Genomic DNA, 12,856 nt, shown 5'->3' with positions numbered 1-12,856 from the left:
GGGAGAACTTTTATTTTGGATGCTGATATCTATCAGTGAGGACTTTTATTTTGTATGGTGCTATCTATCAGGGAGGACTTTTATTTTGTTTGGTGATTTCTATTCTATCTATCTGGGAGGACTTTTATTTTGTATGGTGATTTCTATTCTATTTATCAGGGAGGACTTTTATTTTGTTTGGTGATTTCTATTCTCTCTCTATATGGGAGGACTTTTATTTTGTATTGCACCGTCAGTCACTCCTCTTCCGGTCACTCTTCACTTACGTGGCTGTTAGTGTTCTTGCTCTTCTTCTTCCGGTCGGAGACGGATTCATCCTTTACCTGTCACACGATGGTAAATTACGCATGATTTAACAGCAAATAATTATGTTTTTTAAACCCCCGAGAGTCCAGCAATGAATTGAAACTGCAAATAACGTATCTAGTATTTTCTTTGATCGCTCTTGTCTTGTTACATTGCATTTAGCTTTAGCAGTTAGCCGCTGATGTCAGTCAGGAGTCTGCTGATGTTTGTTTTACTACAGACACAAATATTAACGTTATATAAAATATCTTATGCATGTTTTAATCATAAATATGTATGTGTACAGGCTTCATGTTACCTTGTAATAGATGTTATGCAGAGAGAAGTGTTCCACTATTAATTTAGCAAGTCTGTGTCAGTTTTATTATTGTCTTCACCTTTATGTATTGTGTATATCCACCGACAGTTTTTGTCACAGGTTAATGTCACTTCTGTTTGGCATTTTTAAGTAAATATTGAAGAAATAATGATGAATTACTTTCTACTCTTTAGATAACCATATTGGAAACCCCAAATCAGTTTAGATCTTTTATACACCTGTTCTTTCCAGCCTCTTTATGTCATGTTTGTGTTGTTGTTTTATTGTTATTTGATTTGATCACGTGATGACTAGCATCTTGAGGTCCTGATATCAGTGTAAATCACTGTTTGTCTGTGCAGGAGTTGGAAGCCATGACGAGATACACCAGCCCGGTGAACCCGGCCGTGTTCCCCCACCTCACCATAGTGCTGCTGGCCATCGGCATGTTCTTCACGGCCTGGTTCTTTGTGTATCCTTCACTATTCACTGGGTTACTTTCTCTAATCCCATCAGATATGCATGGAAGCTTGTTTCCGCCTCTGAATTTAAAAAAAAAAGGAAATTGTGACTATCTCACAATAAATAAATAAAATTACCAAAAAAAGGTAATTGCAACTTAACAATTAAGACTTTTCTTCTCGGACCACAAAACCAGTCACATGGGTCAATTTTTTTAAATTGAGATGTATACATATCTGAAAGCTGAATAAATAAGCTTTCCATTGATGTGTGGTTTGTTATGATATGATAATATTTGGTCGAGATAAAACTATTTGAAAATCTGGAATCTGAGGATGCAAAAAAATTAAGACATTGAGAAAATCTCCTTTAAAGTTGTGCATTTATGTTCACGATTGTGCTGCATTCACTCACAAAAATACATGTTTTATATATTTACGGTGGGAACTTTACAAAATATCTTCATGGAACATGATCTTTACTTAATATCCTAATGATTTTTGGCATAAAAGAGAAATCGATAATTTTGACCCATACAGTGTATTTTTGGCTATTGCCACAGATATACCCGTACGACTCGAGACTGGTTTTGTGATCCAGGGTCACAATTGTGAGAAGGTGCAATTACCATTTTTTCATGATGGAAACAACAACAAAAAAACAAAATTGCAAGAAAAAAAGTCAAAATTGTGAGATGTAAACTCGTCTCGCAATTGTGAGAAAAAGACAAATGATAAAATCAGAATTGTGAGAGAAACATTTTCAGTTCTGAGAAGAAAAGTCTGAATTGTGAGAAAGTCGCAATTACCTTTTTTGTGTGTGACCGGAACAAAAACAGCGAGATGTAAACTTGGAATTTTAAGAAAAAAAGGTACAAATTGTGAGATGTAAACTCGTCTTGCATTTGTGAGAAAAAGACAGATTTGCGAGAAATAAACTCTGAGAAAAGTCTGAATCGTGAAGTAAAAACTCGCAATTGCAAGAGAAAAAATAAGTATTGTGAAATAAAAAGTCATAATTTCCTTTTTTTCGTGACTGAAACGTAAACAAAGTCTCACCTTCCAAATTTGGTCATTTTTTAAAATAAATTTAAACAGTAAATACCGTTTTGTGGCTCTTTAATGGGTCGTGTCAGATCGCTGTAGAGCATCAGTTAAAGCTGCTCGTGAACCGATCATCTCTTCCTTCTAGTTCATTTATAGCATCAAATAAACATGAATGAACATCAGAAGGAATGTTGTTTTAACCGCAGAAAGGCGTCAGTACCTCCAATGTTAATCTACGAACTCTCCTGACTGCTTTGTCTGACAAAATGGCGGATGCGAAGTATGATTGGTCAGATCACCTGTCAATCAAGCTCCTGCGAAGGGTCAATTGTGAGAGAAAAAAGTTGCAATTCCCTTTTTTTTTTTTTTATTCCGTGGCAGAAACAAGCTTCCATGGGTAGTAATGTGATTGTAAACTTAATGGCCTGTGATCCTTGACACTTCCTCAGATATGAAGTGACGTCCACGAAGTACACGAGAGACGTGTATAAAGAGCTGCTGATCTCTCTGGTGGCGTCGCTCTTCATGGGCTTCGGCGTGCTCTTCCTCTTACTCTGGGTCGGCATCTTTGTCTGAAAGTGAGTGTCTCTTCACTATTATTCACTGTTATTAGTATATTTTGAATTACTTTGTTATTTTATTACATCATACATAAAAATGCGTTAATTTAAATTTGATTTGATTTCAGTTAATGGCTTATTTTTGAAAGAAAATGGTTTTAGTTTACTGTAATAACCCTAGTCTGTAGCTTGATCAGTTTATATATTATCCTTGAAATTACAGTGCACGAATTCTGCATGCATGATGGAAACCTTTGCCGTCTGAAATCATTATTTATGACATCTGTTATATTCGTGTTTGTTAGGTTGTGGAAATGTACATAAGGAAAACATTCCAAGTTGATCAGAAGGTTTTGTTCTCCGGGACTTCCAGCTTCGTCACAGACGTACGGGAATAATGGATGGAGTTTGCACTGGCATGATGGACGGGATTGTGGGTTCATATTTCGAAAATAAAAAGTTTTGTTAGAAATGATTCTTGGTTTTCATTTTCCTCCACTGTTTGTGTGTATTAATTCTCCAGATTATTTGTCCTTGATTCATTTTTATTTTTAACCTATGGAAGTTTGTTTCCGCCACAGAATAAAAAAGGTAATAGCGACTTTTTATCTCACAATTCTAACTTTCCTCACAATTGCGTGATGTAAACTCTCAGTTGTGTGTTATAAAGTCAGAATTACGAGATATAAATTTGCAGTTCTGAGAAGAAGAAAAAAGTCCGGGTTTTTCACCTCAGAATTGGACTTTATATCTCGTAATTGTGCGATTATATAAAACAAATAAAAACAACAGAAAAGTTAGAATTGCGAGAAATTCCCAATTGCCAGAAAAAAAGTCAGAATTGTAAGAAAAATTGTGAGAAGTCGCAATTCTAACTTTTTTCTCGCAATTTCTTCTTTTTCTCAGAATTGCGAGATATAAACTCTTAATTGTGAGTTATAAAGTCAGAAATGCGAGAAATAAACTTGCAGTTGTAAGAAAAAAGTGAATTGCGATTATAAACTGGTAATTGCAAGAAAAAAATCAGAATTGCAAGAAATTTTCTGTAAAAGTCAGAATTGCAACTTTTTATTTATTTCCGACTTTTAAATTTGAACTTTTTTTTTTTCTCCGAATTGCATGATATAAACTCGCAATTGCAATATAAGGCCGCAATGTCCCCTTTTCAATTGTAAGACACTTTTATACAAATAAATGCAACTGTATATTTATATTTAAATCATCATTTGACGATTTAAAAAAAACTTGCTTATTCACACTGTCCTTAGCCATGGGTTCATATCTCATTTTGGTCCATTTTAACCACGTTCACTTTCTAAGCTTTTTAACCCCAACCAATAGAATATTATGTAAATTATATTTATTAATAATAGTAAATATATATATATATAATCAGAACACATTTCAGTCATTATGTCTTCACACAGCATTATATCACAGAGCTTCACACAGCTTTAATCGTTGTTTTGTTCAGAGACAGACTACCGGTAATGTTTCCTAAAATAAGATCTCAGAAGGTTCCTTGCGTTCATGCACACGATGCGAGGGGTGAGAGGGCTGGGTATTTGAAAACATCGCAAGCTATTTGTGTCCTGCGGCTGTTTGTGGAGCGTAAAACCCCAATCCGAGCTTAATCTGACAGATCAGAATAGAGCAGTCTGTCAGCGGTGAGATCGTCGCCCGTCTCGGAGCCAAAGCGACTGCTGACGTGCCGTGACCACAGCAGGAAAGCATCAGGTATACACACACACACACACACACAGTAGTCAACATTTGAAGAGGATCAAAACCTTTCATCAAAGTTATACATGAATTTTGAACAATACCCGTTCTTGTCTTAGGATAACTTTCAATTAACTTTTTTCAACTTTTCCACTTCATATGTTGACTACTGTATATGTGTGTATTTATATATACTGTATATATATATATATATATATATACAGTATAAATTAACTTTTGCACAATATCATTTCTCAAGTTTCACCTATGTGTGTATATATATATACACACACACACACACACACACACACACACAGGTGAAACTCGAGAAATTATAATATGGTGCAAAAGTTAATTTATTTCAGTAATTCAACTTAAAAGGTGAAACTAATATATTATATAGACTCATTACATGCAAAGTGAGATATTTCAAGCCTTTATTAGTTATAATTTTGATGTTAATGGCTTACAGCTTATGAAAACCTAAACAATTAGGGGGTTTTCATAAACTGTAAGCCATTATCATCAAAATGATAACAGATAAAGGCTTGAAATATCTCACTTTGCATGTAATGAGTCTATATAATATATTAGTTTCACCTTTTAAGTTGAATTACTGAAATAAATTAACTTTTGCACCATATTATAATTTTTTGAGTTTCATCTGTGTGTGGAAGAAGCTCATTTCCAACACGGAATAAAATATGTAATGGCGACTTTTTCTCTCACAATTAAAAAAGAGTTTATACCTCAAAAATCGGACTTTTCCCCCTCGCATACCTGAGAATTTTCCCACAGAATTGTGTGGTAAAATATCACCATAGAGAGCCTAAGTCCCTCCCCTTCCGGTGGACCAGCATGGGACCTTATTTTTCGGAAAAATATTGTATGGTAGTCAATGGCGAGAGACAACAAATATTTTGATCTCGTTTGAATTGTGCCCTGAATTACACATATGATGTTTGTCAATTTAAAAGACACATTTTAAAGTCAAGAAAGTCGCAGTTTGATGTAAAACTGTTGAGGTGTAAGACTGTGAAAATACGTATTTACAAAGACTACAGACCCAAATGGTGCACATGTGACGTCATACCTTTTCACTCAATGAATGAAGCTAACTTTACTGAAGCTAACGTCTGTCATGTCTTCTATAGTCTTACGTTATAATTGTAACGTTACGCCGTCATGTTTTGTACCAGACTGCACGCACACGAGCAATGGTGACGTATAGTGCGAGACGAGAGATGTAGTTCACTGAGCGATTTTCACATAAAACTAAATGTTACTCTTCTGTTTTATGACAAACTGCGACTTTCTTGACTTTCATAATTATCTTTTAAATTGGCAAACATCATATGTGTAATTCAGGGCACAGTTCGGAAGGAATAAAAAGATATGTTGCCTCTCGCCATTGACTACCATACATATTTTTTTCCGAAATAAGGTCCCATGAGCCGGAAGCGGATGAGCGGGACTTAGGCTCTCTATAGCCTTTTTTATACAGTGGCGGGAAAAAAACAATTGCGAGATTCAGGAATGACAAAGAGGGAAAAATTTAGAATTGTGAGATAAAAGTCGCTATTACCTTCTTTAAAAAACAACACCACCAACAGTGTGAGGTGTAGATATGGCTGAAACTTGGCGGGAAGAAGTTTCAATAAAGACATGATGTCCAATCATGGAAAATGTTTATTAGCGGTCACAGAAGAATAAAATCAGGATTACAGCATAACAAGTGCACTGACGCTCCGCTGTTTACACTTCGCGTAGTGTTGGGTGAACTGTGAGGCACTTTGTTGATGCTCCGTCTATGATTTTGGAGGATGTTTATGAAAATATTACAAACACATTTTTAAAAAAAACTGGTACAACATACAAAAAAAAAAACTCTCAGCTCCAATATGACGATTCTCCAGACCAAATCCCACTCGTCTTTTCAAAGGCAATCCGAAGTGAACGAAACCACTCGTGGTTCGACTGTACAATCAAACGCTCCAGCGCTGATCCAAAACAATAATAAAAAAGAGCATTTAGTGCCACTACACGTTACACAGGATGTCAATGCTTATGGAAAGTCACGGTAAAATTGTAGCTTTACACCTGGGGGCAGATCATTTGTGCCATGACATCTTTAGAAACCTTCCGGTTTCATGATCTGCTTTTTTTTCTCGTTGCTCTCATCTGTGATTTAAAACACAAAATGAGATCTCTCCATCTTTGCTCCATTGGAACGTCTTCTCTACAATTCAGAGGTTTGTTTTAAGGTGGCGAGGCTCTGACTGAGTCCCATCTGTTTCGTTTTGGGTGAGTTTCGCACAATATTAACGTCCCTCGTGCGCCGGTTTCCGCCGTTTTGTTGCTCACTGTCGCGCTCTAGCGAATGCGTCCCGAAGCCACGGGGAATCCTCGTAAAGTCTGGGGTCTCCCAGGTACTCGGTTGTGCGTTTGTAGAAGTAATAATACAACACGGCAGCTGAAGAGACACAGAACCATCAGCATGTCACTTCTGTGAAACAGTAAAACTGCTAAATATGGCTTGACAATTAACGGTGCATTGTGTAATATTTAGGAGGATCTGTTGACAGAAATGCAATATCATATACATAACTATATTTTCAGTGGTGTATAAAGACCTTACTTGATGAACCGTTATATCTTTATTACCTTAGAATGAGCATTTCTATCTACACACACCGCGAGTCCTCTTACATTGAAATGTGCCGACATGTTTCTACGGTGGCCCTGAACGGACAAACGCGTTTCGTCACTATGTTGTTCTTCGTACAAAGAAGCTATAGCTAAAGTCAGCGAATAAAACACTGACACAATGATGAACAAGTAACAATAATATTCACAATAACATATCGCTTTACTGAATAATTAAGTAAACCTCTTAATTTATCTTTGTAAAGAAACCTCACTGCTTAACTGGCTACTCTCTGCTGTCTCAGACGACGACATAATTTCCTGTCGGCCACCGTAACTTCTGTTGGTTGCAATTCGCGACCTCACCACTAGATGCCGCTAAAAATGACACACTGCACCTTTAACAGTGTGATTGTGAGGAAATGGCCTCATCACGCCTCTACAACAGCTTATGTGTGATGAGAGGAAGGTTAGGCCTGAATCTCCAAACCTGTCGGGATTGAGAGGTTCTTGACGAGATTGACAGTGACCCTCGCATGAAATCCAATTCAGGGTTTGGCTCACGGCTTACCTAGTCTCTGAAACACGAAGAGGACCTGCAGACCGTCCGTCCACACGAAACGATTGGACTCCATCCACCTCAGGTTCTGACAGCAAACCAACAGGATGAAGGAATTAGTATTTTACAAATACAAATATGTACAGAATTTCGGACACAATATAAGTCATATTTTTTATTTACGGTATATAGTATACAATAATAATTTTCAGCTAAATGTAAGCAGATAGATTTTTTTTGTTTATATTTTTTGTATAGTTTTATTTACACAATTTGAATACAAATTTGTACTAGTTTTTATTCGTGCATTATACAATAATACATTTCAGCAGAATGGACTCATAAAATGGACTCAAAAATAACAAATTAAGGAAAACATGCATAGAATTTTTTGAACGACTGCGTAACTTTTTGTTCTCTCAGACTCCATGTGGGACCTACAAATACCAGTAATTGATGCTATATACTGTGTGTGTGTAAGTGTGTGTAAGTGTTTTAGTATGTGTGTGGGAGTATGTGTGTGCAAGTGTGTGAGTGAATGCGTGTGTGGGTGGGTGTACATGTTTTTCTATCCTGGTGGGGACTTAAACCTGTGTGTGTGTGTGTGTGTGTGTGTGTGTACACACCATGACCCAGCAGTGAAAGCAGATGCTGAGAGTCAGGTAGAGTGCAGACAGGATCAGCAGGGCTCTGAATCGCTCCAGTAAGAGGGACACCAGCCCCACCTGGAACACGTACGTGTTAAACATCATGAGAAGAATGATGATCACGTTAAACAGGATGCCAATGTCCTGGATTCTGCAGAAAGAAACAACGCAGATAAGCAATATGAACTTATAAAACATGCATACGTGTGCTTTTATTCAAAGCAACTTGCCTTGCATTTAAGATTCAATCCAGAAAATCTGGCATTAACAACATTTACTTATTAAATATAATTGATTTCAATATTGAGCTAATCTGGTTGATGCTATAAAAACATGAACCAGAATGTTGCATCCCTACTGTCAAATCCATAACACACTCACATGAACAGCACGAGCTGTATGACCGGAGCCGCCCGCAGCAGTTCACTGAAGGAGTTGACGAACAGGTCAAAGGTCAGCAGTGCCAGCTGGATCAGCAGCACCAGCGAGTAGTTATTGGTTTGGAGCATATCTGTAGCGATCCGGAATATATTAGCATTAGCACACAGCGCTCCCACAAGCCTCCGCCATACGAGTGTCTTCAGCAGACGTCTGACATGGAGATTACAACACGCCGAGTATATGGAGGAAATTCCATTTCACTTCCGGATGCTCCGTAAACAAACAAAAGACCACAAGGATAAATCCTGGAGTTGTTCCTCGGGCCGTTTAATCCTGGCGTCAGCCATGCTGGATACAGTGATGATGCGTGAACATGCGATCCTCAGGAGAACGTTAATTAATGTTCCTGAAGAAATGACAGAGCTGAGTTCCTCATCAGAGCGTCTCGAGATCTTCCTCCTGAAGGAGTGGAGAAGATAACATCACACAAGAGAAATCACAATAAAACACAACAACAAAACCTTTTTATCTGTCTATCTATCTAACTATCTATCCTGTCTGTCTGTCTGTCTGTCTGTCCATCTATCTATCTATCTATCTATCCTGTCTGTCTGTCTGTCTGTCTGTCTGTCTGTCTGTCTATCTATCTATCTATCTATCTATCTATCTATCTATCTATCCAAGTTATCTATCTATCTATCTATCTATCTGTCTGTCTGTCCTGTATGTCTGTCTGCCTGTCTATCTATCTATCTATCTATCTATCTATCTATCTATCTATCTATCTATCTATCCTGTCTGTCTGTCTATCCTGTCTGTCTATCTATCTATCCTGTCTGTCTGTCTATCTATCTATCCAAGTTATCTATCTATCCATCTATCTGTCTATCCATCGTCTATCCGTCCGTCTGTCCATCTATCTATCTATCTATCTATCTATCTATCTATCTATCTATCTATCTGTCTGTCTGTCTGTCTGTCTTGTATGTCTGTCTGTCTTGTATGTCTGTCTATCTATCCTGTCTGTCTGTTTGTCTATCTATCTATCTATCCTGTCTGTCTATCTATCTATCCAAGTTATCTATCTATCTATCTATCTATCTATCTATCTATCTATCTATCTATCTATCTATCTATCTATCTATCCTGTCTGTCTGTCTATCTTGTCTGTCTGTCTATCTATCTATCCAAGTTATCTATCTATCCATCTATCTGTCTATCCATCGTCTATCCGTCTGTCTGTCCATCTATCTATCTATCTATCTATCTATTTATCTATCTATCTATCTATCTATCTATCTATCTATCTGTCTGTCTTGTATGTCTGTCTGTCTTGTATGTCTGTCTATCTATCCTGTCTGTCTGTTTGTCTATCTATCTATCTATCTATCTATCTATCTATCTATCTATCTATCCTGTCTGTCTGTCTATCTATCTATCCAAGTTATCTATCTATCTATCTATCTATCTATCTATCTATCTATCTATCTATCTATCTATTAGGGGTGCAACGGTACATGTATTCGTCCCGAACGTCACGGTTCTGTGCATACCATGAGGTGATGAATACACTCAGTCACAGGCGTTCCACACTCCAATCCATAGGGGGCGATTCATTTTTGTGACGCGCTCCACAAAATTTCACGGAAAGGAAACCGGGACGGCAGAAAGCGGCATCCTGTTTGTTTTTTTCATTTTACAAAAGCACAACGTTTTGTTTTTATTGTGAGTGCAGTACACAAAAATAAATGTAGACCTACTCTAATCTATATGACCATAAATGACAGAGTATTTTTAGTTGTGTCCGCTGTTATACTGAGAGAAAATCTTCTGGCATCGAGCCGATTTGTGTCGTGGAGAAGTCTCACTACAGTCCAGGGATGAAATAGTCGTGGTCTGGAAACGGGAAGCGTCAGGAGCCGCTTGACTCGGATGTAGATGGCACTTTTTCTCCTTCTTGCTCATCTTTCCAGAAACTCAATGAACTAAGTTTAATTTTTCATTACATTGTTATATAATTTTTTTGTGCTTTTACAACACAAGAGATGCTTTTCAGTTTTGTAGCTGATTGTGACCAAATACCTTTTGTTTTTATATCAGCCCTACAAAAAAATAATGACCTATGCAAGAGTGCATTATGTTACTGCTTAGTGCTTAATACATTAAAGGAGGCTGTGCTGACCAAGTACCGCTAACAAACTGTAATTTGCACAACTGTCTGTTCAAAATAAATGAAAAGAAACCTGGCATTGGGATTTGTTGCTTTTTACTGTTGTACCGAACCGTGACTTCTGTGTACCGTTACACCCTTACTATCTATCTATCTATCTATCTATCTATCTATCTATCTATCTATCTATCTATCTATCTATCTATCTATCTATCTGTCTATCTATCTGTCTATCTGTCTATCTATCTATCTATCTATCTATCTATCTATCTGTCTGTCTGTCTATCTATCTATCTATCTATCTATGCACATTGGTGGTGGTTGAGGAGATTCCCCCCTTCTATGTAAAGCGCTTTGAGGTCTCAGATAAATCAGATATAAATGTAAAGAATTATTAATTATTATCTATCTATCTATCTATCTATCTATCTATCTATCTATTTATCTATCTATCTATCTATCTATCTGTATGTCTGTCTGTCTGTCTATCTATCTATTTATCTATCTATCTATCTGTATGTCTGTCTGTCTATCTATCTATCTATCTATCTATCTATCTATTTATCTATCTGTCTATCAATCTGTCTATCTATCTATCTATCTATCTATCTATCTATCTGTCTGTCTGTCTGTCTGTCTGTCTATCTATCTATTTGTCTGTCTGTCTGTCATGTTGAATGTCTATCTATTGACCTACCTATCTATCTATCTATCTATCTATCTATCTATCTATCTATCTGTCTGTCTGTCTATCTATCTATCTATCTATCTATCTATCTATCTATCTATTTGTCTATCTGTCTGTCTGTCATGTTGAATGTCTATCTATCTATCTATCTATCTATCTGTTTGTCTGTCTATCTATTTGTCTATCTGTCTGTCTGTCTGTCTGTCATGTTGAATGTCTATCTATCTATCTATCTATCTATCTATCTATCTATCTATCTATCTATCTATCTATCATGTTGAATGCCTATATATCTGTCTATCTACTCACCTGTAAAGTAAGCAGAGCAGGACTCCAGCAGAAGTGTCCAGTCACACTGGCCTCGTGTTGGACTGTCCGTGAGTGCGAGTCCTCCAGCTCGTGTTCTCCAAGGTGTTACACAGGAAGAGCAGCAGGTCACCGAGGGGATTACGGGTTATTTCACTGAGACGCTCTGGGCATCTCTAATCTCCGTCTGATTCAAAACTCCACAGAGCCTAAACAAAGAGATTACCAGCTTCTCTCAACACTCCTGGCGTTCAATATGAAATATCCACAGTATGGAGCAATAAACATCAGTCCTAGTGAATGCATTAGACACGAGATTCACTGAGTGAGAAATCCCCCAGAGCTCGTGATGCTAAACACATCTCTGCTGATTTCTACCCATCTCTCTATCGTGTTAAATGTTTACCAACACATTAACAACAGATTAAGTTAAGTGAAATTAAATCATACAATAAGATATAAAATGCATGTCAACAACTAAGAGCGAGACTACTTAAAACTAAAGTCATGAGCAGCTTTGTTTACTCTGATCAACAGATTTAACCATGGATTTAACCAGCTAACTGCTAACCAAACGCATATATCTTTAAACTTTTACACACCTTTAAACCCGCGCGAGTCGAAATGCAGATTCAGTGTCCCTTAATTCCTTATGATTCATAAAATCATCAGTCTGAATATTAAAATCATCCTAATTTCCCGTAATTGTAACGGACAGTTTATGATTAGAGCTGATCGCGAGGCACACTGGCAGAGCAGAGCACGAGCGCTACCGCGTCTCCCATGGCAACGGCGCGAGGATCCGGTTACCGTAAAGACTGAAAAATGTATTATTTGTATAATTGTGTGTGTCGTGTATATCTTAATCTGTGTGCATATAGTGTTATCCATTTGCAACTATTTTTTAACAACACAAATAAAGCATTTTGTACAACACAAATAAAGCTTTTTGTTTATTAAATGCTGTTCTGTTTTAAAGCGGGGGGACATAAAGTTTATGAGGCTTTATTATAAACATTACGGTACTCTGATGCTCTCGAAGCTCTTGCGCCCCCTGCTGGATGA

At 37.1% G+C, this 12,856-nt stretch overlaps 2 protein-coding genes across 2 annotated transcripts; one reads left to right on the top strand and one right to left on the bottom strand.

Annotated features, from left to right (window-relative positions):
• The first annotated feature begins 235 nt into the window (after positions 1-235).
• tmem258 (transmembrane protein 258) lies at positions 236-3,147 on the top strand. The gene is made up of 4 exons (XM_079602804.1): positions 236-336; positions 967-1,076; positions 2,562-2,690; positions 2,978-3,147. The coding sequence occupies exons 1-3, from the start codon at positions 334-336 to the stop codon at positions 2,686-2,688; spliced, it is 240 nt and encodes a 79-aa protein (XP_079458930.1). The 5' UTR covers positions 236-333; the 3' UTR covers positions 2,689-2,690; positions 2,978-3,147.
• Positions 3,148-6,066: 2,919 nt separating this feature from the next.
• On the bottom strand, positions 6,067-12,573 carry tmem138 (transmembrane protein 138). Its single transcript, XM_079602799.1, has 6 exons — positions 12,394-12,573; positions 11,795-12,000; positions 8,628-9,086; positions 8,226-8,397; positions 7,612-7,687; positions 6,067-6,867 (listed from the first exon to the last, which is right to left on the bottom strand). Exons 3-6 carry the CDS (start codon positions 8,753-8,755, stop codon positions 6,755-6,757), a joined length of 489 nt encoding a protein of 162 aa, XP_079458925.1. The 5' UTR covers positions 8,756-9,086; positions 11,795-12,000; positions 12,394-12,573; the 3' UTR covers positions 6,067-6,754.
• Between the last annotated feature and the right edge of the window lie 283 nt (positions 12,574-12,856).

The sequence above is a fragment of the Phoxinus phoxinus genome (assembly GCF_949152265.1).
Source record: "Phoxinus phoxinus genome assembly, chromosome: 25".
Classification (NCBI taxonomy): domain Eukaryota; kingdom Metazoa; phylum Chordata; class Actinopteri; order Cypriniformes; family Leuciscidae; genus Phoxinus; species Phoxinus phoxinus.
The sequence above is the reverse complement of the archived record's forward strand: the minus strand, read 5'-3'. Positions and strand labels throughout refer to the sequence as shown.